Source organism: Hemiscyllium ocellatum, chromosome 39 (assembly GCF_020745735.1).
Source record: "Hemiscyllium ocellatum isolate sHemOce1 chromosome 39, sHemOce1.pat.X.cur, whole genome shotgun sequence".
NCBI lineage: Eukaryota > Metazoa > Chordata > Chondrichthyes > Orectolobiformes > Hemiscylliidae > Hemiscyllium > Hemiscyllium ocellatum.
This window is the reverse complement of record NC_083439.1, coordinates 36,235,678-36,262,972: the sequence shown is the minus strand read 5'-3', so window position 1 is coordinate 36,262,972 and position 27,295 is coordinate 36,235,678. Positions and strand designations below refer to the sequence as shown.

Here is a 27,295-nt window from a genome sequence, read left to right as displayed (position 1 = left end):
GTAACTATACCCACATCCACCACTTCTTCTGGAAGTTCATTCCACACATGAACGACCTTTTGTATAAAATTTTCCCTTTGTATCTTTTTTTTAAAATCCTTCTCCTCTCACCTTAAAAATATGCCCCTGTCTTAAAATACCCAACTCTAGGGCAAGGACGCCTGCCATTCACCTTATCTATAACCCTCATAATTTTATGAACCTTGAAGGTCACCCTTCAACCTCCTACGTTCCAGTGAAAGCAGTCCCAGTTTATCCAGCCTTTCTTTATAACTCAAAACTTTCATATCCGGCAACATTCTGATAGATTTCTTCTGAACCCTCTCTAACTTAATATTATCCTTTTCTATCTCTCTGCTTCAGGGATGAAACATTGTTGTGACTTAGCTTTTTGCAGATCAACCCTGACTTGTATTTAAGCCTGTTGACAAGCGTATTGATGTTATTGTCTGGCGTGCTGAGCGCCAACAAGATGGTGGAGGGGTAGGGCTCATGCACTGCAGTTTCTCAGCTCTGTTTGTTTGTTTCTTCTTTTCATATTTCTTTCTTTCCTTTCTCCTTACTTCCCATCCTCAGATAGCATAATTCTAATGGATACCTCCTCCTATCTCACCTGGACCATGACCGCACCAAGGAACACCAAGCCATTGTGTCTATCATGGTCACCAACGTTCTGGTGATGACCAACCCCTCCACCCACTGCCACCCCCCCCAAGATGGTGCCTATCCCCACCAAGATGTATCAGTGCTGTCCGCCTGAATTATCCCCATCCTCCACCACCCTCTTCTGCCTGGCCAAGCTCGTCTTCGCTCTGAGCAACTTCTCCTTCAACTGCTCCCACTTTCTCCAGGTCAAAGATGTGGCCATGGGTACCTTTGTGGGCCCTTGTGATGCCTGTCTCTTTGTGGGGTATATGGAACATTCCTTGTTCCAGCCCTACTCCAGCTCCCACCCAGAACTCCTTTCTGCGGTACATCAATGAAATCATTGGTGCAACTTCCCCCTCTCATCCAAAATTGGAAACGTTTCTTTATATCACTTCCAATTTTCACCCTGGCCCATCTCTGACTCTTCCCTTTCTTGACATCTGTTTCCATTTCCGGGGATAGGCTGGCCACTGACATCCACTACAAACTCTCCAACTCCTCCCACAGTAACCTCAACCAAACAGCCTCTCACCCTCTTCCTCAAGATTCCATTCCAGTTCCTCCATCTCTATCTTGCATCACTTCGGATGATGCCCACTTCGACAGGTGAGCCTCTGAAATGTCCACCTTCTTCCTCAACTAAAGATTCCCTAGCACCATTGTCGACAAGGCCGTCCAACCCATTTCCCACACTTCAGTCCTCACATCCTCTTCTCTCCTACCACAGGAGTGAAATGGTCCCCCTTGTCCTCACCTACCGTTTCACCAGCTTCCACATCCAGTGGCATATCACCACCAGACACACATTCCTCTCCCCTCCCTTGTGATCCTTCCACTGGGACCGTTTCCTCTGGAACACCCTGGACCACTCTTCCTTCAATCTCAACACCACCCCCACCCCTCTCCCAGAGCGCCTTTCTAAGCAACTGGAGAAGATGTAAAATCTATTAATTTGCTTCCTCCCTCATCACTAAGGCCTCGAACACACCTTCCACGTGAAGCAGTGATTTATCTGCACTTCATTCAATCCAGTCTAGTGCATTTGCTGCTCACAGTGAGGTCTCCTGTACATTGGGGAAAATGAAGCACAGGCTGGATGACCGTTTTGTCTGCAAAAATGATTCTGAGCTTCTAATTGCCTGCCACTTCAATACACCACCCTATTCCATGACCAACATCTCTGTATCAGGCTTTCTGCAACAGTCCAGTGCAGCCCAGTACAACTGGAAGAACAGCATTTCATTTACTGCTGAGGAACTCTGCAACCTTCAGGTTTTTAATATCGAGTTCAACAATTATAAGGCTTGAGGCTATGCTCTTATCCCAACACCACATATCAGGCCTTGTCATCACATGAGCTGGTACCACACACAACCCATTATCAGCTACTAATTATTCCCATTAGCAGCTATTACCCCAAATAGACTTTTTTAAACTCTTGTCTGTCCATCTGTTTCTCTGAGTCTTTCTGCTCTATCTCTGCCTATTGTTTATTCTCCCTGCCTCTTTTCTTCCCCGCCCCCCCCCCCCCCCCCCCCCAAAACCCCATATCTTCTGTGTAATTATCAACCTTTTCCTAGCTACCATCCGTTCTGAAGAAACCTCATTGGACCAGAAATGTTAACTCTGATTTCTCTCCAACCGTTTGGTTTTTTTTGTTTGATTTCCAGCATCTGCAGTTCTTTCAGTTTTTGTTTGTATGGTTGTGGCGTGGGACTAATGTGTTTGCCTGCCTACAGATAAGATTGACATTAGGGTATTGTTCAGTCTGTATAGTCCTCTTTCAATTTGGTGTTTAATGTGGAAAAGTGTGAGGTGATTCACTTTGGAAGGAGTAACAGGAATTCAGAGTGCTGGGCTAATGGTAAGATTCTTGGTGGTGTAGATGAGCAGAGAGGTCTGTGTCCATGTACATAGATCCCTGAAAGTTGCCATCTAGGTTGATAGGGTTGTTAAGAAAGAAGTCGGATGGTGTGTTAGCTTATATTGGTAGAGGCATTGAGTTTCTGAGCCATGAGGTCATGCTGCAGCTGCACAAAACTCTGGTGCAGCTGCACTTAGTATAATGCGATTGTAATTCTATACAATACTCTAAGGATGTGGAAGCATTGGAGAGGGTTCAGAGGATATTTACCAGGATGTTGCCTAGTATGGAGGGATGGTCTGATGATGAAAGGCTGAAGGACTTGACTGTTTTTGCTAAGGGAAGAAGATTGAGAGGTGACATAAGAGACCTACAAGACAATCAGAGGATTAGATAGGTTGGACAGTGAGCCTTTTGCCTCAGATGATGGCTAGCACGAGGGGACGTAGCTTTAAATTGATAGATATAGGACAGATGTCAGAGATAGGCTCTTTACTCAGAGTAGTAAGGGTGTGAAATGCCCTGTCTGCAACGGTCGAAGACTCACCAACTTAAAAGACATTTAAATGGTCATTGGATAAACATACGGATGATAATGGAATAGTGTATGTTAGATGGGCTTCAGAGCTGAAAAATGTGTTGCTGGAAAAGCTCAGCAGGTCAGGCAGCATCCAAGGAGCAGGAGAATCACGTTTCGGGCATAAGTCCTTCAGGAATCAGGATGGGCTTCAGGTTGCTTTCACAGGTCAGTGCAACATCGAAGGCCGAAGGGCCTGTACTATAATGTTCTATGTAGCACCTTTTACTGGTTCATGGACTCAAAATCCACTGAGTCTCAGGTTTTAATAAGATAGGTGACCATAACCAGTTTCGCCTGGTGGGGTGGTAATAATCCATAGACACGTATATAAAGATATTGGCAGGTAAGAGTGGGAAACTGTTTTTGGAATTATTTTTATATAGATAATTGGTGTGTGATCAGAAATCCATAACCTGAAAGAATGATTAAAGCAGATTTCAATAATAACTTTTAAAAGGGAGTTATGTAAAAACTTAGAAGGAAAGAATTAGATGGTGCAAGAGCTTTCAAATTGATAGTAGATACGTGATAGAATGAATGGCAATAATTCCTGAAAGTGTGATGCTTAAATTTCCCATAGTGTCTAGGGATGAGCAGGCTAGGTGGACTAGCCATGAGAAATGCAGGATTACTGGGATTGGGAGTGGGTATGGGAGAGTTGGTGTGGACTCCATAGGCTGAATGGCCTGCTTCTACACTGTAGAGATTCTAAGATTCTAAATATTTTATGAGAAAGTAAAATCCTCTCATCTGCAGACAGCTAAACATTTTATTTGTGTGACCTCTTGAAGTAAAATATTAATTTTCACATGAAATGAGATCAAGAGGATAAATGGCCTGGGGATAACAGCTGGATTTTAGTTCAGTCCATTTTGTGCAGCTGTATGAGTCTGGAGTGACCTGAGTTACATCAGCTTTGGAATACAGTCATTTGCATATATTTGTATATAACAATTATTTTTATCTTCAATTCCATTGTCATTTCTGTGTTTCAGATCAGTTGTGTGTTTTATACTTTAGTGTTATTTTCTCTTTCCACCATCTCCTGCATTTATTTGGAGTGAGGAAAGGATTTCTTTGCCCACCAGTATCCAGATATGCATGGCTAGTAAGCAGAGCTATCCCTCTGGAGTTAGATGGATTGGTAATGGGACAGAACTTCCTTGGGAGCAGCTCCTACTCTATGATCTGCCACAACAAGAACCCTGAAAATAATGTAGTTGAGGAAATTCCCAGGCCAGTCATCTCTGCAAAATTTCACATTTCTCTCTCTGGCAAATTTCCCTGTCTGCTTATTTAAAAGGTTTATACAATTTTTACTTTTCATATAATGTCCATTTTGGGAGCTAGAGATTCAGTTTACTTAATCAATTAATAAATGGCATATTCAGTGTGTCTTAATTCTACCACATCTTCTCAACTGAAATACCTTTTATTTATATACAATATAACAGTCATTTATATAAACCATCTGGATGTGAACATTGGAGGTATGGTTAGTAAATTTACGGATGACACCAAAACTGATATAGTAGTGGACAGTGAGTAAAGTTGCCTCAAGTACGACAGGACTTTGATCAGATGGGTGGATGGTCCAAGCAGTGGCAGATGGAGTTTAATTTCGATAAATGTGAGGTGCTGCATTTTGATAAAGGCAAATCAAGGCAGGACTTATACGCTTAATGGTAAGGTTGTGATAATGGCAGTGTTGCGAAACAGAAACCTTGGAGTACAGGATCATAGCTCCTTGGAAATTGAGTTGCAGATAGATAGGACAATGAAGAAGGCATTTGGTACGCTTGCCTTTATTGGTCAGTGCACTGAGTATATGTCATGTTGCGACTGTACAGGACATTTGTTGGCTGCTTTTGGAGTACTGTATTCAATTCTGGCCTCCCTGCTATAGGAAAGAAACTTGAAAAGGTTCAGAAAAGATTTACTCAGATGTTGCCAGGGTTGGAGGGTTTGAACTACAGGGAGAGGCTGAATAGGTTGGGGCTGTTTTCTCTGGAGCATCAGATGCTAAAGGATAGAGCTTTATAAAATCATGAGGGACATGGATAGGATGAATAGCCAAAAACTATTCCCCAGCGTATGGGAATCCGAAATGAGGGGACATAGGGGAAAGATTTAAAAGGGACCTAAGGTGCGGCCTTTTCTTTCTTTCACTGTGTTGAGTGCATGGAATGAGCTGGTAGTTACAACATTAAAAAGGCATCTGGATGGATCCATGAATTGGAATGGTTGAGAGGAATATGGGCCAAGTGCTGGTAAATGGGGCTAGATTAATTTAGGTTTTTCATCACCGTGGACACGTTGGACCAAAGGGTCTGTTTCTGTGCTGTATAACCCTGACTCTATAATAGTTCCCAGCAAGTTACACATCTGTAACCTCTACCATAGAGAAGCGCAGGAGATGTATGTTAACACCACTGCCTGCAAATTCCCATCCAAGTCCCATGCCATCCTGACTATGAAATATGTCACTGTCCTTTTCAGTGCAGCTCGTTCTGAATCCTGGAGTTCCCTCCCAACAACATTGTAGATGTACCTACTACATAGGCAAACGTGAGGACTGCAGATGCTGGAAACCAGAGTTTAGATCAGAGTGGTGTTGGAAGAGTACAGCAGGTCAGGCAGCATCCGAGGAGCAGGAAAATCGATGTTTCTGGCAAAAACCTTCATCAAGAATGATGATCATCAAGAATGATGATGTTCAAGAAACACCACCTTCTGCAGGGAAAGTAGGGATTGGCAATAAAAGTATTTTTTAGTCTATATTTATTTTATGAACTAACATTCTCCAGGTGTTGTATTGGGATTTATAAATTTCATATCTCTACATCATTATTCAGGGCTCTGTTATTGGAGGGGGTGCCAATTACAGGATTATTCTGGAGATTATGGACTGCATACCTCCCTCAGCATCACCAGTAGACTTCAACACCCTTGCGACCTAGCAAATGAATAGTTGCGATTCAGGCTTGCAGTGATCCGTGTGTGGGTGGGAGTAAGTACTGGCTGTTAATTAGATGCCAACTTATTCAGTCAGAGAAAAAATAGGGAGATATGGCAATGTTGCACAATGCAAAACATGGTCAGAACCATCACAGCTCCTATCGAGGTATTTGAATGAGCATTGCAACTTCAATACAGGGTTCTTTATCAATTTGGACAGATAGGGAGTACATGAAAGAATTTTTGAAATGTTGTTTTCATTAGATTTAGGAGCTTTCAGAGGGAGGTGGATGGAGAAATTGGCACACAGCTGTAGCACAGTGTTTTTAATGCGATTACAGCAGTACAGGATAAGTATATTCATCAGAAAGGAGGACATTGCTCGTAATTTTAAGTGTTGCCAAGGGCAAATAAAGTTTAGAAAGCAATTAAAATTTTCATAGCGACTGCCTCTAAGAAAAAAAATATAGTAATGAAAGACAAACTTAAAAAGAAAATGAGAGCCTATCAAATGTTAAGAAATGTAGAGAACAGGAGTCAGCCATTAAAGCCCTTAAACCTGTTCTGCCATGAATAATATCTGATATGTATATCAGTCCTATGTATTCCCTTTTGCTCCTCATTTTTTTGGTACCTAACACACATCAGTTGATCACAATACGAAGAGCTTCAGCAGTCCCACAGTATCCATTGACGGCTGTGGTGGGGGAAGACTCAGATTTTTGCTATGTTTTTGGGCAGTGTGAACTCCTTTATTTCATTCCTAACTACCTTCCTTAACTTTTAGGATTGTATCCTCCTGTTAAGTAAAGCTAAGAAATTATCTGAGGGGGAAAAAAAGCTTCAAAATAGCCTCCAATAAAACATTAAAGAATTTTGCAGCAGCAAAGAAACAAAGGAGAGATTAGTCAATTTGCAGGTGATGACGTAAAAATAGGAGAGCTTTCAGTAATGGATTTTCTACTTTACATGAGCTAACTATTTTTCCAAAACTAATTTTACTAGCAATGTCTTCCTTTCTACTGAAAGTTCTTATTCTGCACCTCTGTAATCTTGCTTAATACTGTGGTTCGTTGGTAGCAGATTTGACTTTAAGAAAGTTGTTGGTTCAAGACCTACTGTAAGATTTCAAATCTAGGTTAGTGCATGGACTCCAGTGTGGTGCTGCACGGTGGAGATGCATATTTCAGATGAGATGTTAAAGCTGCTTTCCAGTGAACATAAAACAAATTCTAAAGTATATTTTGAAGAAGAGAATAAATAATCTCTCCAGTTACCCAGACACTATCTTTCTTTCAACAAGCATCTAAATCAAACTGCGATTTTTGAAAAATATATTGTAGGGCTTACAGTTCACAAAATACTGCCTGCCTAAAGAAAATTCAAAGGAGTCATAAAACATGCAATATAAACGCAAGTATGTCTTTTTGTTTTGAAAAAAACCTCCATCAAATCACCTGTGTCACTAATGAAACCTTTAATGAATTACAGTCACATGCAACAATAACTTAAGGGAAAGAGAGGGGAAGAAATGAAATTAGAGTTTGCTCTTGCTCTTTACAATTGGAAACAGATGTTTATTAGTGAAGCAGTGTTGCAATCTCTTTACTTTTTAAAAAAAAATTCTGACTGTTGGTATTTTGTCCACAGGCCTTCACCAAAGTATTCAAACTTCTCTTTTGAAAATGGCCCCTTATGGGGTGGCTAACTCTTCTGACACTTACCCACTTTACAAGCGATCTGCACGGAGTACAAGTTTGCGAAAAGGGTCAGAGAGCAGCTTGCTGACTATCTACCAGAGCATGAAAAAAACCAAAGAAACACGACTGACTTGCAATGCCCTTGTTGAAGTAACCAATCATGTACTGAGAAAAGCTGCAGGGAAGAATTTATCCCGAGATTTCTTCCAGCTTCCGACCTGTGATCAGAAGATGATTTACCAGCTCCCCAAAATTAACTCACTCAATCTCATTAAGGTTAAGATAAAACCACAGCTACTTTATGAAGTCTTACTCTGGCTGAAACAGTTGAACTTGTTGCTGGATGTACACCAAGCAAAACCATTCTCCATTGTGAAGAAACTAATGCTTAACAAGGAACAGAGTGTTTTTGGAACTACAGGTAAAATCCATAAGTATAGTATGTGTTTAGTTATAATATAGCTTTCATTCTGTGTAGATTTGAATATACCAAATATACATGTGCTAATTGGTATCTATCAATAAATGTGTTCTGATTGGAAGCCATTGAGTTTGGATCATCTCAAAGTCTAGGACACTTGCCAAAGAGAAGTAAAAGTGAAACAAACTCTAAAATTGTTGGATTTGCAGGCTAATCTGCTCATTCAACAGTTTTCAACATGATAAAAAGGTTGACTGATTGAGAAACAAACATATGGAATAAAATGTCACTGAACACTCGTCTTTCATGATTCAAATTCAAATTAACTATAACCATGTGATTGAACTAACAATAGTCTATAGACAGCAATGGGGTCAGCTCTTAACCACCCACTGAAGTGAATATGGCCACTCCATTCTGTCGAATCCAAAGTAGACAGGCATGAGGCTGGAAGAACACAACAAGATGGGCAGCATCCTGAAGAAGGGTTACATCCGAAATGTTGATTTCTCTACCTCCTAATGCTGCCTGGCTTGCTGTGTTCTTCCAGCCTCCTGCCTGCCCACCATTTGGTCATAGCTGATATGTTTCTCAACCCCGTTCTCCTGCCTTCTCTGTAACCCTTGATTTCCTCAATCAAGAACTCGTATTTCTTCCTTAAATATACTCAATAACTTGATCTCCATGGCCATCTGCAGCAATGAGTTCCACCCTTGACTGAAGAAATTCATCCTTATCTCAGTTTTACAAGATCACCCCTTCACTCTGAGGCCTTGCCCATGGGTTCTAGTTTCTTCTCATGAAAACATTTTCTCCTTATCCATGTCATCCAGTCCTTTCAGTATTCTAAGTTTCAATAACATCCCTCATTTTTAAAAATTCCATTGAATACAGGGCTGGAGTCCTCAAACTTTCTTCATATGACAAACCCTGGGATAATTTCTGTGAATCTCCTCTGAACCCCCTCCAAGGCTAGTACATCTTTCTGGTACATGGCCCAAACCTGCTGGCAATATTGCAAATGCAATCTGACTAGAGCCTTATACAGCTTCAGCAGTACATCTTGTATTCCAGCCCTTTTGAAATGATTGCTAACATTGTACTTGTGTTCCGAACTGCCAACTGAACCTACAAATTAACCCGAAGAGAATGCTGAACTGGGACTCCTAAGTCTCATGTGCTTCAGATTTCCAAAGGCCTTGCTCATTTGAAAATAGTGTACAGCTCTATTCTTCCTACCAAAGTGCATAAGCTTACACTTTCCCACATTATATTCCATCTGTCACTACTTTGCCCGCTCTCCTAACCTGTCCAAGTCATTCCGCAGCCTCCTACTTCCTCAACACCAACTGTTCCTGCAGTTATCTTTGTGGTATCTGCAAAAACCACCTCCAGGGACTTGACCAAATAACCTGAGGGCAACATTTGATTGTGATTCTGAAAGAGGATTGTACTGTTGGAGGAGAGATGTTAAATCATGGCTCTGTTTGTTTGTAAATGTTTCCATGGCACGACTATTATTTAAATTAATGTTATCCTCCAATAGGTTAGTTGCCAACAAGAACCTGGCCTGGTAGAAAATATTTTGATTTGTTTTGGTTTTAAGTGTTTTCTCGCTGAAACATAAACATGCAATACTACAGATTTTGCTTTAATAATATAATGGAAGTTTAATACAAAAGAAGTGATGATAAAATAGAATAGACCAAACTATCTACTTATAAATGTAAAGACTTTTAACCACACATGAAACATATACTCCCATTAACCCTGAATTATTCCTTTATATTTTTTAAAAGAAATAAAGCAGCTTTTGTATAATACCCAAAACACCACTCATACAATCCTAACACCAGAGTCCCTGTATCTAACACCTCGGTAGGTTAATGTTACTTGTTACTTCAATTTTTACCTGGAACTATTGTACGCCTAAACATTAATGTAGGCAGCTTTAAATTACCTAGTCAAGCTTTATCCCAACACTGTCATCCGCTCTGCACCCTTCCCAGGAGAATAGGTTTATAGAACCATCCTATTTCTCAGGACCATTCCAAACTCAAAGTGAAATTGAGAAAAGCACTCTGTCTCTGAGCTATGGGTGTTTCCAAGCTTTAAAACAAACCCTCTTGACCTTCTGAATTGAAATTTGTTTGGTTTTAAAACCCTGCCAATGTACACAAAAACAAATTCTCAAGCTAAACATCAAAGTAGTTTCAAAACAACTCTCAATGGCTACAGAAATACTTATTTTGTTATCAAGTTCAGGCACACAGAAAATCTCTAGTTTAGTTCAAAACCCAGAAATCCAAACTTAAGATAAATAATATGGCAACATATTTAAAAACATCCCATAGTTTAGACCACAATACTTGAAGAAAGAGTTGTCCCAGTGTCATGGCCAATATTTATCAACCAATGTTAGCAAAACATTGTGGGATCTATCTGTGTTCACATGAGCTGCTCCGTGTCCAACATTATAACAACAACTACACTTCAGAAATATTGAAATGGCTGTGAACTGCCTCGTAATGTCATACATTTGCAAAAAAATGAACATTTTTTTTCTGTTGTGTAACAGAAACATTTCAGATATCCTAATACATTCGCGATGAAAGTCTGGACTTGTATCCATTGAAGTTTCGAAGGATGAGAGACCATCTTATTGAGGCACATACAATCCTGTCAGGATCTTATTTAGTAATAAACAGAGTGAATAGGCAGTACCGAAATGAGCAAGCACATTAACAAATTGGTGAGATTTGTTAATTTGAAGTTTTCAGGATGGGCTCAGTAGGTATCTCTTGTCGGGAAAGGGTATCAAAGATACAGATCAACTGTAAGTTAGTAGAATTGAGGAAAGGTTTACAACAATCCACCTGTGGTGCAACGGGGTGGAAAAACTGAATAGCCTCCTCTTGTTCTAATGCTAGAAGCATTGCGCTCAATATAGTACGGTCTCTGAGCTTCGGGACATAACAGGTTACAGCGCAGGCTAAATCTGCTGCACAACAGTCACATTGAGAGCCTCGTCATGCACACTGTCAACTCTACTTTAGGTTTAACTACATATTTACATTGCATGTTAAGGCAACCTTGGTCATCTGTTCATTCAAATTAATAATGAATGCTAATAAATACAGACTGCTCTCTCCAATTATGCAACTCTCCAAAATATAAAGGATGTGCTATTTTTGTCTTTCTCGCTCAATAATTCCTCTTTTTCTTAAGTACTTTGCACTGGATCTTATTTAATCAGTAAGTAACTGGATTGTAACTTAATGATTGTCTGCATTGCTATGCTGTTTCTTGTGGCTGAAATAACCCTTCCAGTAAAAACTGTACATAATGTGTTCGATCATGCAGCTGTGATTGTGGTGAATGTAACTTCTTAGACATTCTCCTCAGCTTTTACATTTTTGGTTAGTTCTTTTAATTTTGTTTCTGGGAACTGAGCATGCAGAAACAAGCTCCCAACACTGATGCAATGAGTTCATTCTCTGCCAGCATTACTGTAAGAGTTTAATTAATGCAGCGTGATTTCTAAACCATTTTAGATTGTGAGCTTTTGTTGAATCATAGAATCCAAGCAGATACAGCCTCCTGGCCCAATAAGTCCACACCAACCCTTGGAAGAGTATCCACCAGACTCATTCCTCTACTCCTAGCACCTAGCCTGCACATCCCTGAACAATATGGGCAGGTTAGCATGGCCAATTCAGCTAGGAGAAAGTGAAGGCTGGAGGTCAGAGCTGAAAAATGTGTTGCTGGAAAAGCGCAGCAGGTCAGGCAGCATCCAAGGAGCAGGAAAATTGACGTTTCAGGCATTAGCCCTTCTTCAGGAATGGCTTATGCCCGAAACATCGATTCTCCTGCTCCTTGGATGCTGCCTGACCTGCTGCGCTTTTCCAGCAACACGTTTTTCAGCATGGCCAATTCACCTGACCTGCATATTTTTGGGCAGTGGGAGGAAACCAGAGAACCTGGAGGAAACCCACACAGCAATGGGAAGAATGTGCAAACTACACACACAGTTACCTAAGGCTGGAATCGAACCTGGTGCTGAGACAGCAGTGCTAACCACTGTGCCATGACAGCAGCCATTATAGCATGAGGAATGAAAGGATCAAATAAGGCAGCACCAATGTGTTTCATTAGACTAAACTGTAACCTGTTATGCCCCGAAGCTCAGATAGCGTATTATATTGAGCCTAATGCCTCAACGTTAGAACAAGAGGGGCTGTTCAGTCTTTCAAGCCTTTTGCACCACAGGTGGATTGTTGTAAACCTTTCCTGAATTCTACCAACTTACAGTTGATCTGTATCTTTGATACCCTTTCCCGACACAAGAAATCTATTGATCCCATCCTGAAAACTTCAATTTATCCAACCTCTGTTGCCTTATGTTGAGATCAAGTTTCAGGTTTTGTCTGAAAAGAACAGAGAATTGTTTCCAAATGTCACTCCAAAATACCTTGCATTTTAGCTTTATGATTATATCCCCTTACTCTACACATCCCACCAGAGAAAACACGGTATGGATAGAGAAGCTATCAAATTATTTTATGACTTTAAATTAACTCATTCACTGGAATTAAAAACCAAGATTAAGCAACCAGTCTACACAATTTCACCCATTTTAAAAACTGATTTTGCTGTAGTGAATCTTTACTTGTCAGGGCAAATTTATCATCCCGAGGTGAACATAGAACATAGAACAATACAGCACAGAACAGGCCCTTCGGCCCGCGATGTTGTGCCAAACATTTGTCCTAGCTTAACCACCTATCCATGTACCCATCCAGTTGCTGCTTAAAGGTCACCAATGATTCTGACTCTGCCACTCCCACAGGCAGCGCATTCCATGCCCCCACCACTCTCTGGGTAAATAATCTACCCCTGACATTCCCCCCCCCCCCCCCCCCCCCCCCATACCTTCCACCCTTCACCTTAAATTTACACCCCCTTGTAACACTCTGTACCTGGGGGGAAAGCCTCTGAATGTCTACTCTACCTATTCCCCTGATCATCTTATAAACTTCTATCAAGTCACCCGTCATCCTTCGCCGTTCCCATGAGAAAAGGCCTAGCACACTCAACCTATCCTCGTACGACCAATTCTCCATTCCAGACATCGGCCTGGTAAATCTCCTCTGCACCCTCTCCAAAGCTTCCACATCTTTCCTAAAGTGAGGCGACCAGAACTGCACACAGTACTCCAAATGTGGCCTTACCAAGATCCTGTAAAGCTGCAACATCACTTCACGACTCTTGAATTCAATCCCTCTGCTAACGAACGCTAATACACCATAGGCCTTCTTACAAGCTCTATCCACCTGAGTGGCAACCTTCAAAGAGCTATGAACGTAGACCCAAGATTCCTCTGCTCCTCCATCTTACTAAGAACCCTACCGTTAACCCTGTATTCCGCATTCTTATTTGTCCTTCCAAAATGGATAACCTCGTACTTGACGGGGTTGAATTCCATCTGCCACTCCTTAGCCTAGCTCTGCATCATATCTAAGTCCCTTTGCAGCCGACCAACAGCCCTCCTCACTGTCCACAACTCCTCCAATCTTCATATCGTCTGCAAATTTACTGACCCACCCTTCGACTCCCTCTTCCAAGTCATTAATAAAAATTATAAACGGCAGAGGACCCAGAACTGATCCCTGCGGAACTCCACTTGTAACTGGGCTCCAGGCTGAATATTTACCATCTACCACCACTCTCTGACTTTGACTGATTAGTCAGTTCTCTGTCCAACTGGCCAAATTTCCCACTATCCCATGCCTCCTGACTTTCTGCATAAGCTTACCATGGGGAACCTTATCAAATGCCTTACTAAAATCCATGTACACTACATCTGCGTGCTTGGTCACCACCTCAAAGAATTCAATAAGACTTGTAAGGCAAGACCTACCCTTCACAAATCTGTGCTGGCTGTCCCTAATCAAGCAGGATATTTCCAGATACTCATAAATCCTATCCCTCATAACCTTTCCATTACTTTGCCTACCACAGAAGTAAGACTAACTGGCCTGTAATTCCCGGGGTTATCTCTATTCCCTTTTTTTTTTGAACAGGGGCACGACATTCGCTACTCTCCAGTCCCCTGGTACCACCGCCGTTGACAGTGAAGACGAAAAGATCATTGCCAGCGGTACTGCAATTTCCTCTCTTGCTTCCCACATAATCCTAGGATATATCCCGTCAGGCCCGGGGGACTTGTCTATCCTCAAGTTTTTCAAAATGCCCAACACATCTTCCTTCCTAACAAGTATCTCCTCCAGATTACCAGTTCGTTTCATACTCCTCTTCAACAATACGGTCCCTCTCATTTGTAAATACTGAAGAAAAGTACTCATTCAAGACCTCTCCTATCTCTTCCGACTCCGTACACAGTCTCCCACTACTGTCCTTGATAGGACCTACCCTCGTTCTTGTCATTCTCATGTTTCTCACATACGCATAAAAGACCTTGGGGTTATCCTTGATTCTACCCGCCAAAGATATTTCATGTCCTCTCTTTAGCTCTCCTAATCCCTTTCTTCAGCTCTCTCCTGGCTATCCTGTATCCCTCCAACGCTCTGTCTGAATCTTGTTTCCTCAACCTTCTGCAAGCCTCCTCCTTCTTCCTCTTTACTAGACATTCAACCTCCCTCGTCAACCAAGGTTCCCTCACATGACCATCTCTTTCCTGCCTGACAGGTACATACATATCAAGGACACGTCGTATCTGTTCCTTGACAAAGTTCCACATTTCAATGACATCCTTCCCTCACAGCCTGTGCTCCCAACTTATGCTCCTCCGATCCTGTCTTGCAGCATCGTATTTACCCTTCCCCCAATTGTAAAACCTACCCTGTTGCACGCACCTATCTCTCTCCATAACCAAGGTGAAAGTCACAGAATTGTGGTCACCCTCACCAAAATGCTCAGCCACTAACAAGCCCATCACTTGTCCCGGTTCGTTAACAAACACCAAATCTAATATGGCCTCCCCTCTGGTCAGACAATCTACATACTGAGTTAGAAAAGCTTCCTGGACACACTGCACAAACACTGCCCCGTCCAATCTACTTGATCTGAAGAGCCTCCAATCAATATTTGGGAAGTTGAAATCGCTCATGACTACTACCCTGTAGCTCCTGCACCTTTCCAAAATCTGTTTCCCAATCTGTTTCTCCACATCTCTGCTGCTATTGGGGGGGCCTATAGTAAACACCAACAAGGTGACTGCTCCTTTCCTATTTCTGACTTCAGCCCATACTGCTTCCAAAGGCAGATTCCCCCTCGAACTGCCTTTCTGCAGCCATTATACCATTTCTAATTAGCAATGCCACCCCCCCTCCTTTTTTACCACCCTCCCTAATCTTACTGAAACATCTGTAACCAGGAATCTCCAACAACCATTCCTGTCCCTCATCTATCCACGTTTCCGTGATGGCCACAACATCGTAGTCCCAAGTACCAATCCACGCTTTAAGTTCACCCACCTTATTTCTGATACTTCTTGCGTTGAAGTATACACACTTGAGCCCACCTGTGTCCACAAGTATTCCCTGTCTGTGCTACCTTCTCCACAGCCTCCCTACATTCTTGGACATCCTGAAAAATAGCTAACTGACTTGCTGGACTACAAGTCCGGATCCCATCCCCCTGCCAAATTTGTTTAAACCACCCTCTGCCCCCCCCCCTCCCGAAGAGTGCTAGCGAACCTACCTCCCAGGATATTGGTGCCCTTCTGGTTCAGCTGCAACCTATCCTGCTTGTACAGGTCCCACCTTTCCCAGAATGCAGTCCAATTGTCCAAATACCTGAAGCCCTCCCTCCTACACCATCCTTGCAGCCACGTGTTCAACTGCACACACTCCCTATTCCTTGCCTCACTGTCATGTGGCACCGTCAACAACCCAAGGATGACAACTGTCTGTCCTAGCTTTTAGCTTCCAGCCTAACTCCCTGAGCTCCTGAATGACCTCCCCACCCCTCTGCCTACCTAAGTCGTTGGTGCCAATGTGCACCACGACTTCTGGCTCCACCCCCTCTCCCCCCACCGTTAGGGATTCTGAAGTCACGGTCTTAAGACATCTCGGACCCTGGCACCCGGGGGGGGAGGCAACAAACCATCCGAGAGTCTCGCCCATGTCCTCAGAACCGCCTGTCTGTCCCTCTAACTAGAGAGTCTCCTATAACTAGCACTCTCCTCCTCTCCCCCTTTCCCCCTTTCCCTTCCCTCAGAGTCAGACATCGTGCCACAGACCCGGTCACTTCAGCTTACCCCTGCTAGGCCGTCGTCCCCAACAGTATCCAAAGCGGTACACTTATTGTTGAGGGGAATGACCACAGGGGATCCCTGCACTGCCTGCTTCCTCCCCGCCCCACCTCTAACTGTTACCCAGCTACCTCTGTTCTCTAGCGTAACTACGTCCCTGCAGCTTCTATCTATCACCCTCTCAGCCTCTCGAATAATTCTCAGTTCATCCAACTCCAGCTCCAGTTCCCTAATGCGGTCTGTGAGGAGCTGGAGCTGGCTGCATTTCCTGCAGATGAAGTCGGCAGGAGCATTGGTGGTCACTCCTGCCTGAAACATCCTGCAGGAGGAACATTCCACTGCCTGCGCTGCCATAACTCTACACTTAGTCTCCAAAACAAGAACACTAAGTAGCTTACTTTTTTTAAATTAGAGGAGGAGGGAGGGTGGGAGACGCTGCATGTGTAGTGTCTCATGTTCCTTCCCCACTCAAATATCAATCACTTATCTTCCCGACCAGCTCCGCGCTCCGACCCCACTTCCGCCCAGCTCTCGCCGCTCTCCGCTGTGGAAAGACCGTTGGCGTGTAGTGTAGTGCCCATTGTTAAACACAGCATTCAAGTGAGGTCTGATCATGGCTCTCTACAAACAAAGTATGATTCTGTCTGTGCTCTGGTAACAAAGTAACAAAGAAGATTGAGGGCAGAACGGTAGATGTGATCTCTATGGACTTCAGTAAGGTGTTCGACAAGGTTCCCCATGGGAGACTGATTAGCAAGGTTAGATCTCATGGAGTACAGGGAGAACTAGCCATTTGGAACTGGCTCAAAGGTAGAAGACAGAGGGTGGTGGTGGAGGGTTGCTTTTCAGACTGGAGGCCTGTGACAAATGGAATGCCACAAGGATTGGTGCTGGATCCTCTACTTTTTGTCATTTACATTAAATGATTTGGATGCGAGCATAAGAGGTACAGTTAGTAAGTTTGCAGATGATACCAAAATTGGAGGTCTAGTGGAAGCAAAGAAGGTTACCTCAGATTACAACAGGATCTGGACCAGATGGGCCAATAGGCTGAGAAGTGGCAGATGGAGTTTAATTCGGATAAATATGAGGTGCTGCATTTTGGGAAAGCAAATCTTAGCAGGACTTATACACTTCATGGTAAGGTCCTAGGGAGTATTGCTGAACAAAGAGACCTTGGAGTGCAGGTTCATAGCTCCTTGAAAGTGGAGTCACAGTAGATAGGATAGTGAAGAAGGCGTCTGGTATGCTTTCCTTTATTGGTCAGAGTATTGAGTGCAGGAGTTGGGAGGTCATGTTGCGGTTGTACAGGACATTGGTAAGGCCACTGTTGGAATATTGCATGCAATTCTGGTCTCCTTCCTATTGGAAAGATGTTGTGAAACTTGAAAGGTTCAGAAAAGATTTACAAGGATGTTGCCAGGGTTGGAGAATCTGAGCGATATGGAGAGGCTGAACAGGCTGGGGCTGTTTTCCCTGGAGCGTCAGAGGCTGAGGGGTGACCTTATAAAGGTTTACAAAATTGAGGGGCATGGATAGGGTAAATAGGCAAAGTCTTTTCCATGGGGTCGGGGAGTCCAGAACTAGAGGGCATAGGTTTAGGGTGAGAGGGGAAAGATATAAAAGAGACCTAAGGGGCAACGTTTTCATGCAGAGGGTGGTACGTGTATGGAATTAGCTGCCAGAGGATGTGGTGGAGGCTGGTACAATTGCAACATTTAAGGGACATTTGGATGGGTATATGAATAGGAAGGGTTTGGAGGGATATGGGCCGGGTGCTGGCAGGTGGGACTAAATTGGGTTGGGATATCTGGTCGGCATGGATGGGTTTGATCGAAGGATCTGTTTCCATGCTGGACATCTCTCTCTGATTGTATGGTTCTCTCCCTGCTCCCACAGTCCCAAAATGTGCAGGTCAGGTGAATTGGCCATGTTAAACTGCCCATATTGTTAAGGGATGTGTAGGCTAGGTGCTAGGGGTAGGGGACTGAATCTGGTGGATACTCTTCGGAGGGTCAGTGTGGACTTGTTGGGCCAAGAGACTGTTTCCACTTGGGTTCCATTTGTGTTCCAGCCCCTTTTTAGATAAGAAAGTTGGCTATGATAAACTGGGAGAAAATGAGGACAGCAGATGCTGGAGATCAGAGCTTAAAAATGTGTTGCTGGAAAAGCGCAGCAGGTCAGGCAGCATCCAAGGAACAGGTGAATCAGCGTTTTGGGCATAAGCCCTTCTTCAGGATAAGCTGGTCCATTATAGCCTGTTCAACATCCTCAATCAGTGTTCTGTCTGGATACAGACATCACTGGATCCATGCTAAGTAATCTGTTCCAGAGATCCAGAAAAGCTTGCATTTTCCTAGCACCATTAGTCACCACAGGTTGTCACAAAAGACACTGAGTCAATGAACACACTTAGTGTTATTGCTATTATAATGAAGAAAGCCAATTTGTGCACAGCAAAATTCTACTGAGGAATATGATAATGAGCAGATCATTTTTTTTTATGTTGATCGATGGATAACTGTGTCCAGAACCTCCAGGCAGAACACTCCTGCCCTTCCTTGAAATCATGCCATGGGATCCTTTACATCATAAACAAATGCTAGATATATCACTGCTTTGCGCATTTTTTGCTTGTGCTCTGTACTCTGCTCTATCTGTGTTGTCTGAATATATTATCTATTCCCTTCATTGCTCTGTGTCTACTTCTCTGCAGTGAATAAAATCCCAATTCCCTGAGTCTGTCCTGATCACTCCTTCTTTATATCAAAGAAATATAATTGCTTTGATGGCCTTCTTTGGATCTTCAGGGCTTAAAATGCTTGTGAGGGAACCAAATTCCACCTTGTGTTTGAAATACTGTATTTGCAAGAGTAGGTTTGGGCTGGATTTTACAAAGTGTTGTGATCCTCAGAGTTTGTTACCCTGTGAGCTGTCATGGGACTGGGGCGGGGGGTGGGGGAGGATAAAGCAGGTTCAAGAACCTTAATAGGGAGTGCCTCCGCTGGGCTCAGTGAATTGACCAAAGGAGACCCCCCCCACTTCCTTTTCTCATGCCAATCTGATGCCAAGCTCAAGGATTTCCCGCATGGTATGGGAGATCCCCTGCTGTGAGGGAGTTATTCAAACAGTAACTTAAATCCTACACTAACATAGTTAGCCTTTAGAAATGACCTGGCAAACCATTCCATTCTTTCAAACCAGTCATCAGTGCCAACCTCTGAATCGCAAGAAAGAAATTAGTGGTGGGCTTGAAACTTGAATCACTACTGGGAACTCTACATCCCACATTCTAGTTCAAGAACAGCAGGGGCACCATCTGTCTTTGGTGCCAGTTTTAGATCGCTATTCCACTTATTGCCATTGTTAAGCAGGTAGGCTTTTGATTATGAAGCAGGATGACCTGTGTGTTCTCCCTGGGAGGCTTGCAACCCTGGGTTGGACAAGCAAGGAACAAAAGAGTGAGACATCCGAGTAAAGCATTGACAAAATCCCCAGCACCTATGACACCAGAGTTGGAGATATCAGATAGACTCAATACCCAAGTGAGAACAATCGCTTGTAAGTTTAGGCATGAGGGCAGACGATGAAGAGGTAAGCTCAATTCCCCATCAGTGTTCAGCGATCCCAGCTCAGCTTGGCCACAGTTCACTCCCATTTATCTAGGGGGAAAAAAAAATCCCTGATGTGGCTTCAGCTGCTAGTTGCTGTTCAGTGAATCCAGATGAACGTTTGGATGCTGACAGGGTAGGATTGGGCATGACAATGGTAGCTTTCACTATCCTATTTCCAACAAACCCCTGCTCTGGAGACTTGATAGATTGGTCACTTGGGCAAGGTACTGGAGTTTCACCTGGAACTGTACTTTAGTAAAAGTTCATCTCCTCAAGAAATGGCAGAGGGATGGATGTTATTAAAGGTGCTGCAGCAGCTTTTCTGTGAGATGATCTGTTACCCAGACTGAGTTTGGAGAAAGCTTTGCCATCATCCTTTCAGTTCAGAGTCACAAATCAAGAGTTACATTGAAGGAGGCCATTCAACCCATTATGCCTGCACTAGCTCATCAAACCAACAGTATTATTCTCCCACCTTCTCCTGTAGCTCTTCACTTTCTTCCTTTGCAGATAGTTATCCAATTCCCTCCTGAATATCTCAATTAAATTGGCTTCCTCCACACACTCAAGCAGCATATTCCACATCCTAAACACTCCCTACAGGAATGCATACTGTTTCCTACCCCTTATGCTCTTTCCTTTCACAATGGGTACGGTTTCTCCCTCTGCAGTGTCCAGATCCCTCATAATTAGAAAAAAATAAATACGTGGGCAACTGTCAGGTTAGTTCCCTGTGGTTTTATGCCCCTGCTTTCTGTATAGCAAAGCAGATCGAGGCAGTGTTTATTTTCAAAGCTTCCACCTGTCAGGTACCTTCCAGCAATTTTCTCCTGACTGCTGGTGGTACTACTGCCACCTGCTGTCTGAGAAGAGCAGCATCATATCAAATAAATAAACTCAAACTGTTCACAATTGGTATCGACCACATTTGATTTTTCTGCATCCTTAACTAGTTGCTGAATGTAAATGAACATTTATTTCTTAATATTGGATAAATGTGGGATTTTAAGGGAAGCAGGCATTACAAGTACTATATGCATTTGGGAAACCATGTTTGAGACCACTCAGTGTCCATGTTCTGCTGTGTAATGTATGGTCATTGAAAGGTACTGTTGTTAATACCATTAACTGAAATTTTATTTATAACAAAATCAGCTGATAACTGACTAATGAGCAATATACTGTTCAAACTACAATTTGGCAATTAGGTTTTTTTTGCAACACTCATGTTTGTCTCGGATGCTTCTTATTGTTACTCACTTATCAACAAAAGCATGAAAAGATAGTTTGATTTGTGGTATTTTTAACCTTACGATCCCTACCAAAACTATACACATACAGTTTGTTTTCTTAATTAAACTTTCTAATGCTTGTTATTCAAAGGGAAGCTGAAGTACAGTTTGGATCATACTGGGAGTCTAAAAGAAAAGATAACAATATAATTGGAGAATGATGGAAACTTCATAGGTTCCTGACTGCAGAAATCAGTGATATCAACATTCTCCTCCGTGCTGTCCACTGCCACACTCTCACATGTACACTAACTTGACACAGCTTGTCTCAGTTGGTAGCACTGCCTTTGAATATCAGGTGTGTGTATCCTACTCTAGACATAATAAAGGCTGATGTTTAAGTACAGTGTTGTATTGCTAGAGGTAAAAACTTTGAATGTGCTGTTAAACTGAGCGCCATTGGCTTTATTCAGGTGGATGTAAGTGCTATTATGCAACTATTTAAGCAGGAGTTCCCCTGGAGTCATGGTCATTATTAACTTCCTAAACAATATCACCGATGAGGTGGCATGGTGGCTCAGTGATCAGTAATGCTGCCTCACAGCACCAGGGAGATGGGTTCAATTCCACCTTTGGGTAACTGTCTGAGAGGAGTTTGCACATTCTTCCTGTGTCTGTGTGGGTTTCCTCCCACAGTCCAGAGGTGTGCAGGTTAGGTGGATTGGCCATAGTAAATTGCACATAGTGTCCATGGATGTACAAGCTAGATGGATTAGCCATGGGAAATGTAAGGTCACAGGATTGTGGTGGATCTGGGTTGGATGCCATTCAGAGGGTCAGTGTTGACTTGATGGGCTGAATGGCCTGTTTCCACATTGTAGTGATTCAATGGTAGATTAGTTTCTGTTTTTGTGAGAGCTTGCAGAGTACAAGTAAGCCTCTACTTTCCCATAAGTCCATGGACGTCACTTAAAATAGTAATTCAGTAGCTGTAAAAGTCCTTACGGCATTGTGAAGGTACATTTATCTATCGTAAAGACTTTGGACCATTTAAATTATGATCAACAAATTTATAGATTTAAATCAGTAATAATCGATAAAATACAAAAGAACAGGTGTATCCTGGAAATCAGAAACAAAACAGAAATTGCTGGAAAGGCTGCACTATCTGGGGAGAGAAATCAGAGTTAACATTTCAGGTTCAATTAACCTTCCTTACTGTTCTGAATCCAAAATATTAACTCTGATTTCTCTCCACAAATGCTACCAAACTTGCTGAGCCTTTCCAGTAATAATTAATATATTTCTGCCAACAGAAAATATTTCCTCTAAATATAGACCACCCAACCTGCAAATCACACCAACTATTCATCCTTTATCGCAGTACCCAGTGACTTCCTGTAAACAGCATGTGCTCAAAATGTTTTCAATATTTTCAAACAGCGGTAGGCTCTTCGATTCCTGATTTAGAAGTTTGTTTTATGCAAGCACAATCTCTCTAAAGCACGTGATGATCTCACAAACCGCAACAAAAAATGTTGTAAATCCATAAGTCAGCATCTGTACAAAAACAGGCCGAGTTTTGGGGATAATTCAGATCCCAGCACATCTGAATGAGAAATAAAAATAGAAATTGCTGGAAAACTTCAGATCTGGCAGCATCTGTGGAGAGAAAGCACAGTTAGCGTCAAGTTTTATTTTTTATTAGATTGCCTACAGTGTGGAAACAGGCCCTTCACCCCAACCAGTCCACACCGACCCTCCGAAGAGTAACCCACCCAGACCCATTTCCCTCTGACTAATGCATCTAACACTATGGGACAATTTGGCAATTCACCAAACCTGCACATCTTTGGATTGTGGGAGGAAACCGGAGCACACCCACGCAGACACAGGGAGAATGTGCAAACTGAATCGAACCTGGGACCCTGGTGCTGAGGCAGCAGTGCTAACCACTGTGCCATTTCAATGACCCTTCTGTTTAACATCAGAGTGAGGGTTTGATTATAGAGTGCACCTGAGAATTGCTGTCTTAGCTGCATTTGCTGTCTTTGTTTAGGAGTCCCAATTTATTATTTTCTGTAAATGATTGTAAAAGATATCTAAAGAAAGGAAGCACTTCAAGACACATTAAAAATTTTCTCATAAAAGCTGGGATAACTGTTTGTTGGGCCAAATACTGTTGTTTAATCATGCAATATGGGTATCACTGATTGGGTCACCGATTTAATGCCCGTCCTTAAATGCCCTTGAGAAGATGGTGGTGAACAGCCTTGATCCACTCCTATTGTGAATAAACCCATAGGCTGTTAGGGAGGGAGTTTCAGGATATTGGCTCAGCAACAGTGAAGGAACGGTGATATGTTTCCAAGTCAGAATGATGTGTGGCTTGGAGGGGAACTTGCATGTTGTGGCATTCCCATGGACCTACTGCCCTTGTCTTTCTAGTTGGAGGTGGTTGTGGATTAGAAGATGTAATCGAATGAGCCTTCGAGAAATCCTACTGGGCATTTTGTAGGTGGTGGAGTGAGTGACCATTTAAACTGGTGGATGAGGTGCCAATCAAGTGAGCTGCTTGGATCTGGATGTTGGAAGGCACAGGAGCTGTAGCCCAGCCTGAGCTTCCTGAACCCTGCCAGTTGTGTAATGTGTTGCCATCATCCTAAACAAATAACAGACCCTTATAAAATCACTCCCTCCACTTTGGCTGTATTTTTTTTTTGGAAGCATGATATAAATACAGAATAGCTTGCATTTATTTAGTATTTTTCATGTCCTCCGTTTGTCCCAAGACAATTCACAGCCAACAAAATATCTTTGACGAGTAGTCATTGCTGTGATGTGGGGAAGGCTGCTGACAGTTTGCACACAGTAAGATCCCACAAATAGGAATCAAATGAGTTATTTTAGGGATGAGGATTCAGGGATCATTATTCAGTAGGAAAACGCCCCTAGTCTTCGGTTCAGTTATGTCACCAGGTCTTTGTCCATCCCTTCAGGGGAGTGAATTGGCTCCTGGTCTTATCACTAGCTCACGTTCCTAGAATGGGTCTTGAACCCAGAGCCTGTTGACTCACAGCTGAGAGTGGTCTGAACAGAACCTCGGTTCCCAGCCGTTGAGAGTGCTGTGATAGCAATACCCATGGCAGTGCTGTCAGTGAGAGATTCTGCCACTGGGGGAAGAATGTAAAACCTCACCCTGTGTTCTGATGAAAGGTCACTGGACTTGAAATATTTCTCTCCACAAATGCTGCCAGACTTGCTGAGTTTCTCCAGCAATTTCTGGTTTTGCTGTAAAACCTTTCTGCTGGTTACGATTACAGCAAGAGCCCAAAAAGATAAAAACAACAATAATTTGTCTTTAACAAAAGCAGCAGGGTGGGGTTCGTGGGTGTGGGTGTGTGAAAAGAAGTGAGTAGTTAGGTAGACAGAGTCCAGAGAAAGAAAGTTAAGCATGGTTGATAGTATGCCAGGAAAGCAGTAAACTCAATAATGGGGACAATGGGTAGTTGAAAATTGGTTGGCTGTGCTGAAGGCAGTCCATGTCGTGACCAAGCCTGTGGTGTAGACATGGACAGAAGATACGACCAGTGTTAAGGCTGTAAAATGATGGAACTGAACATTGAGTCCTGAAGGCTGCGGGGTCCCCGATCAAAAGATGTGATGTTCTTCCTGCTTGTGCTTTGCTGGAGCGATGCTGTGTGGGGAACACGATGGTGTGTTGGAATGGTAGGTTATTTTTATGGACAGAACATGGGTGATCTGTAGAACAGTTACCCATCTTTTAATGCAATAAAACATTCCAAGGCTCAATACAGGAGGGTATCAAGAAAATTTGACACAGTTGTTTAGGAAGACATGAAGGCAGATGACCATAGGTTTAGTCAGAGAGAGGTTTTAAAGGAGGTCTTTAAAAATAAATGGGGTAGAGAGACAAGTTAGGGAAATAATCGCAGAACCTGAGCCCTAGATGACTGAAGGCATGACGGCCTACAGTGGTGAGATTAAAAGAGGATGCTCAAGAGGCTAGAATGTAGTATGCATAGATGTCATGGAATGTTGTTTGGGTTGGATGGTATTGGGAAACAAGAATGAGAATTTGAACAGTAAAGTGTTGCTTTGGTTAGATGAATTGACTGGAGGCTGGTTTGTGATACAGTATGTTGCAAACAGCATTGGGTTCAATCCCCAAACCAGATGAGGTCACCATGAAGGACCCGCTTTCTCAACCTCTCCCCTTGCCTGGGGCATGGTGACCCTTAGGTTAAACCACCAGTTATCTCTCTCTAAACAGAGCACAGTCCTGTGGTCTGTTTTGGAAGACGGCAACTATCTTTACCTTTAATCAGCAGTCAATGTAAGTCTGTGAGCAAAGGTGTATGAACAGGACTTGGTACCAGTTAGGGTAAAACAGCATTCTTCCAATGATTTTAAATTCACAAGGTTAGAACATTAAATGTTGACCAGTTGTGTATTGATATAATGGAGTCCCAAGAGATAGTAAAGGCACGTGATAAGATTAGGGTTAGGAACAGATGAACAGAGGCAGGGACAATGTCAGTTGATGTTACAAAGGTGAAAGTAGGCAGTATTAGATATAGTGTGAATTAGTGGTCAGAGATTTGTCAGATCAAAGCTAATATGAAGGTTCAGTTCAGAGAGTTTTCAATAAGAGGAATGGAGTTGATTGGTAAGAAAAGGGAATGATTTCTAATGGGCAAGAACGTGTATTTAGATGTGTGCAAGAGTTTAATTAATTAAAGTGAGGCTGGACCAGGATTCGGACATTATCCCAGCCTCTTCTGGATTTTACCTGGGAGGGTTCACAGGCAAACGGAGAACCCTCTTGGCATTATCAAGGAAGTAATTAAATTATTCACATCACTGGTTAATTGCTGTTTTGCCCAATCGTTCTGCCTTTAACAGTCAGTACAGCCATTTCTCAAGCTGTCATAGCTTGCCAGAGTCAACCAGGCAAGTGCACAACAGAGTAGAATTCTAAAGTGAAACTGACAGGCTTGGGAAGGCTGTGGACAGTGACTATGAAGGCCATGAAGAATATGAAGACAGCTGTCACTAGGAGAGAGTCTGGTGCTCACAGCATTTCACTGCCTGGAGTGCTTTCACTGTTTGACAGTCAATAGTCAACTTCCTGGAGGTCAGGCTAGTCTTTCACTCGCATGAAGCTACAATTCCCTGTCTTCATCACATGGAAGCATTGTATACAACTGTACTTTGTATGTGATGAGAAACGAGAGGGACAGCAATACCCAGCACCAGCTGCTCCCTGCACAGCCCTGCAAGGAGAGAGGGAATGGATCAGAGATCCAGTTCCAAAGATATGAAAGCCCAGAGATGTTCTATAGACAGAGAATCAGCTGTCTGATTTATCTGAGCCACCACCCCCTCAGGAAGCTCACAGCAGGTCACTGCTGACGTCTGCAGCCTTCTGGTACAAGACTTGCTATGGAGCATTCAGTGTTAAAGGCTGACAAAGGGCTTCTCATTGAAGAACCACATTCTGGATCTCTGCTTGTCCTGGACATCTCTGGTACAAGGAGAGAAAGCAGAGTTAGAGCCATTACTTGAAGGCTCATACGGACAACTGAACGACAACACTTTAGGATGGTGACTGAGGGATGGATGTGAGAAAGCAGTAAAACAAATGTGAATCTAAATGTCTAGAGGGGGAGGTGAGGTGCCTGCAAGTTAAGATTTTAGATTACTTACAGTGTGGAAACGGGCCCTTCAGCCTAACAAGTCCACACTGACCCTCTGAAGAGCAACCCACCCAGACCATTCTCCTACATTTACCCCTTCACTATGAACAATTTAACATAGCCAATTCATCTTACCTGCACATTTTTTGGACTGTGGGAGGAAACCAGAGAACCCAGAGGAAACCCCACGCAGATGTGGGGAGAATGTGCAAACTCCACACAGTCGCCTGAGGTGGGAATTGAACCCGGGTCTCCGGTGCTGTGAGGCAGCAGTGCTAACCAA

At 42.9% G+C, this 27,295-nt stretch overlaps 1 protein-coding gene across 2 annotated transcripts in view; it reads left to right on the top strand.

The window, feature by feature from the left end:
• Positions 1–27,295, top strand: part of LOC132834270 (inactive cell surface hyaluronidase CEMIP2-like) — a 184,724-nt gene that overhangs the window by 49,398 nt on the left and 108,031 nt on the right. For both annotated transcript variants that reach the window (XM_060852976.1, XM_060852975.1), the window contains exon 3: positions 7,701–8,171. In XM_060852976.1, the coding sequence (XP_060708959.1) occupies positions 7,701–8,171 (471 nt within the window). The remainder of the gene's footprint in view (positions 1–7,700; positions 8,172–27,295) is intronic.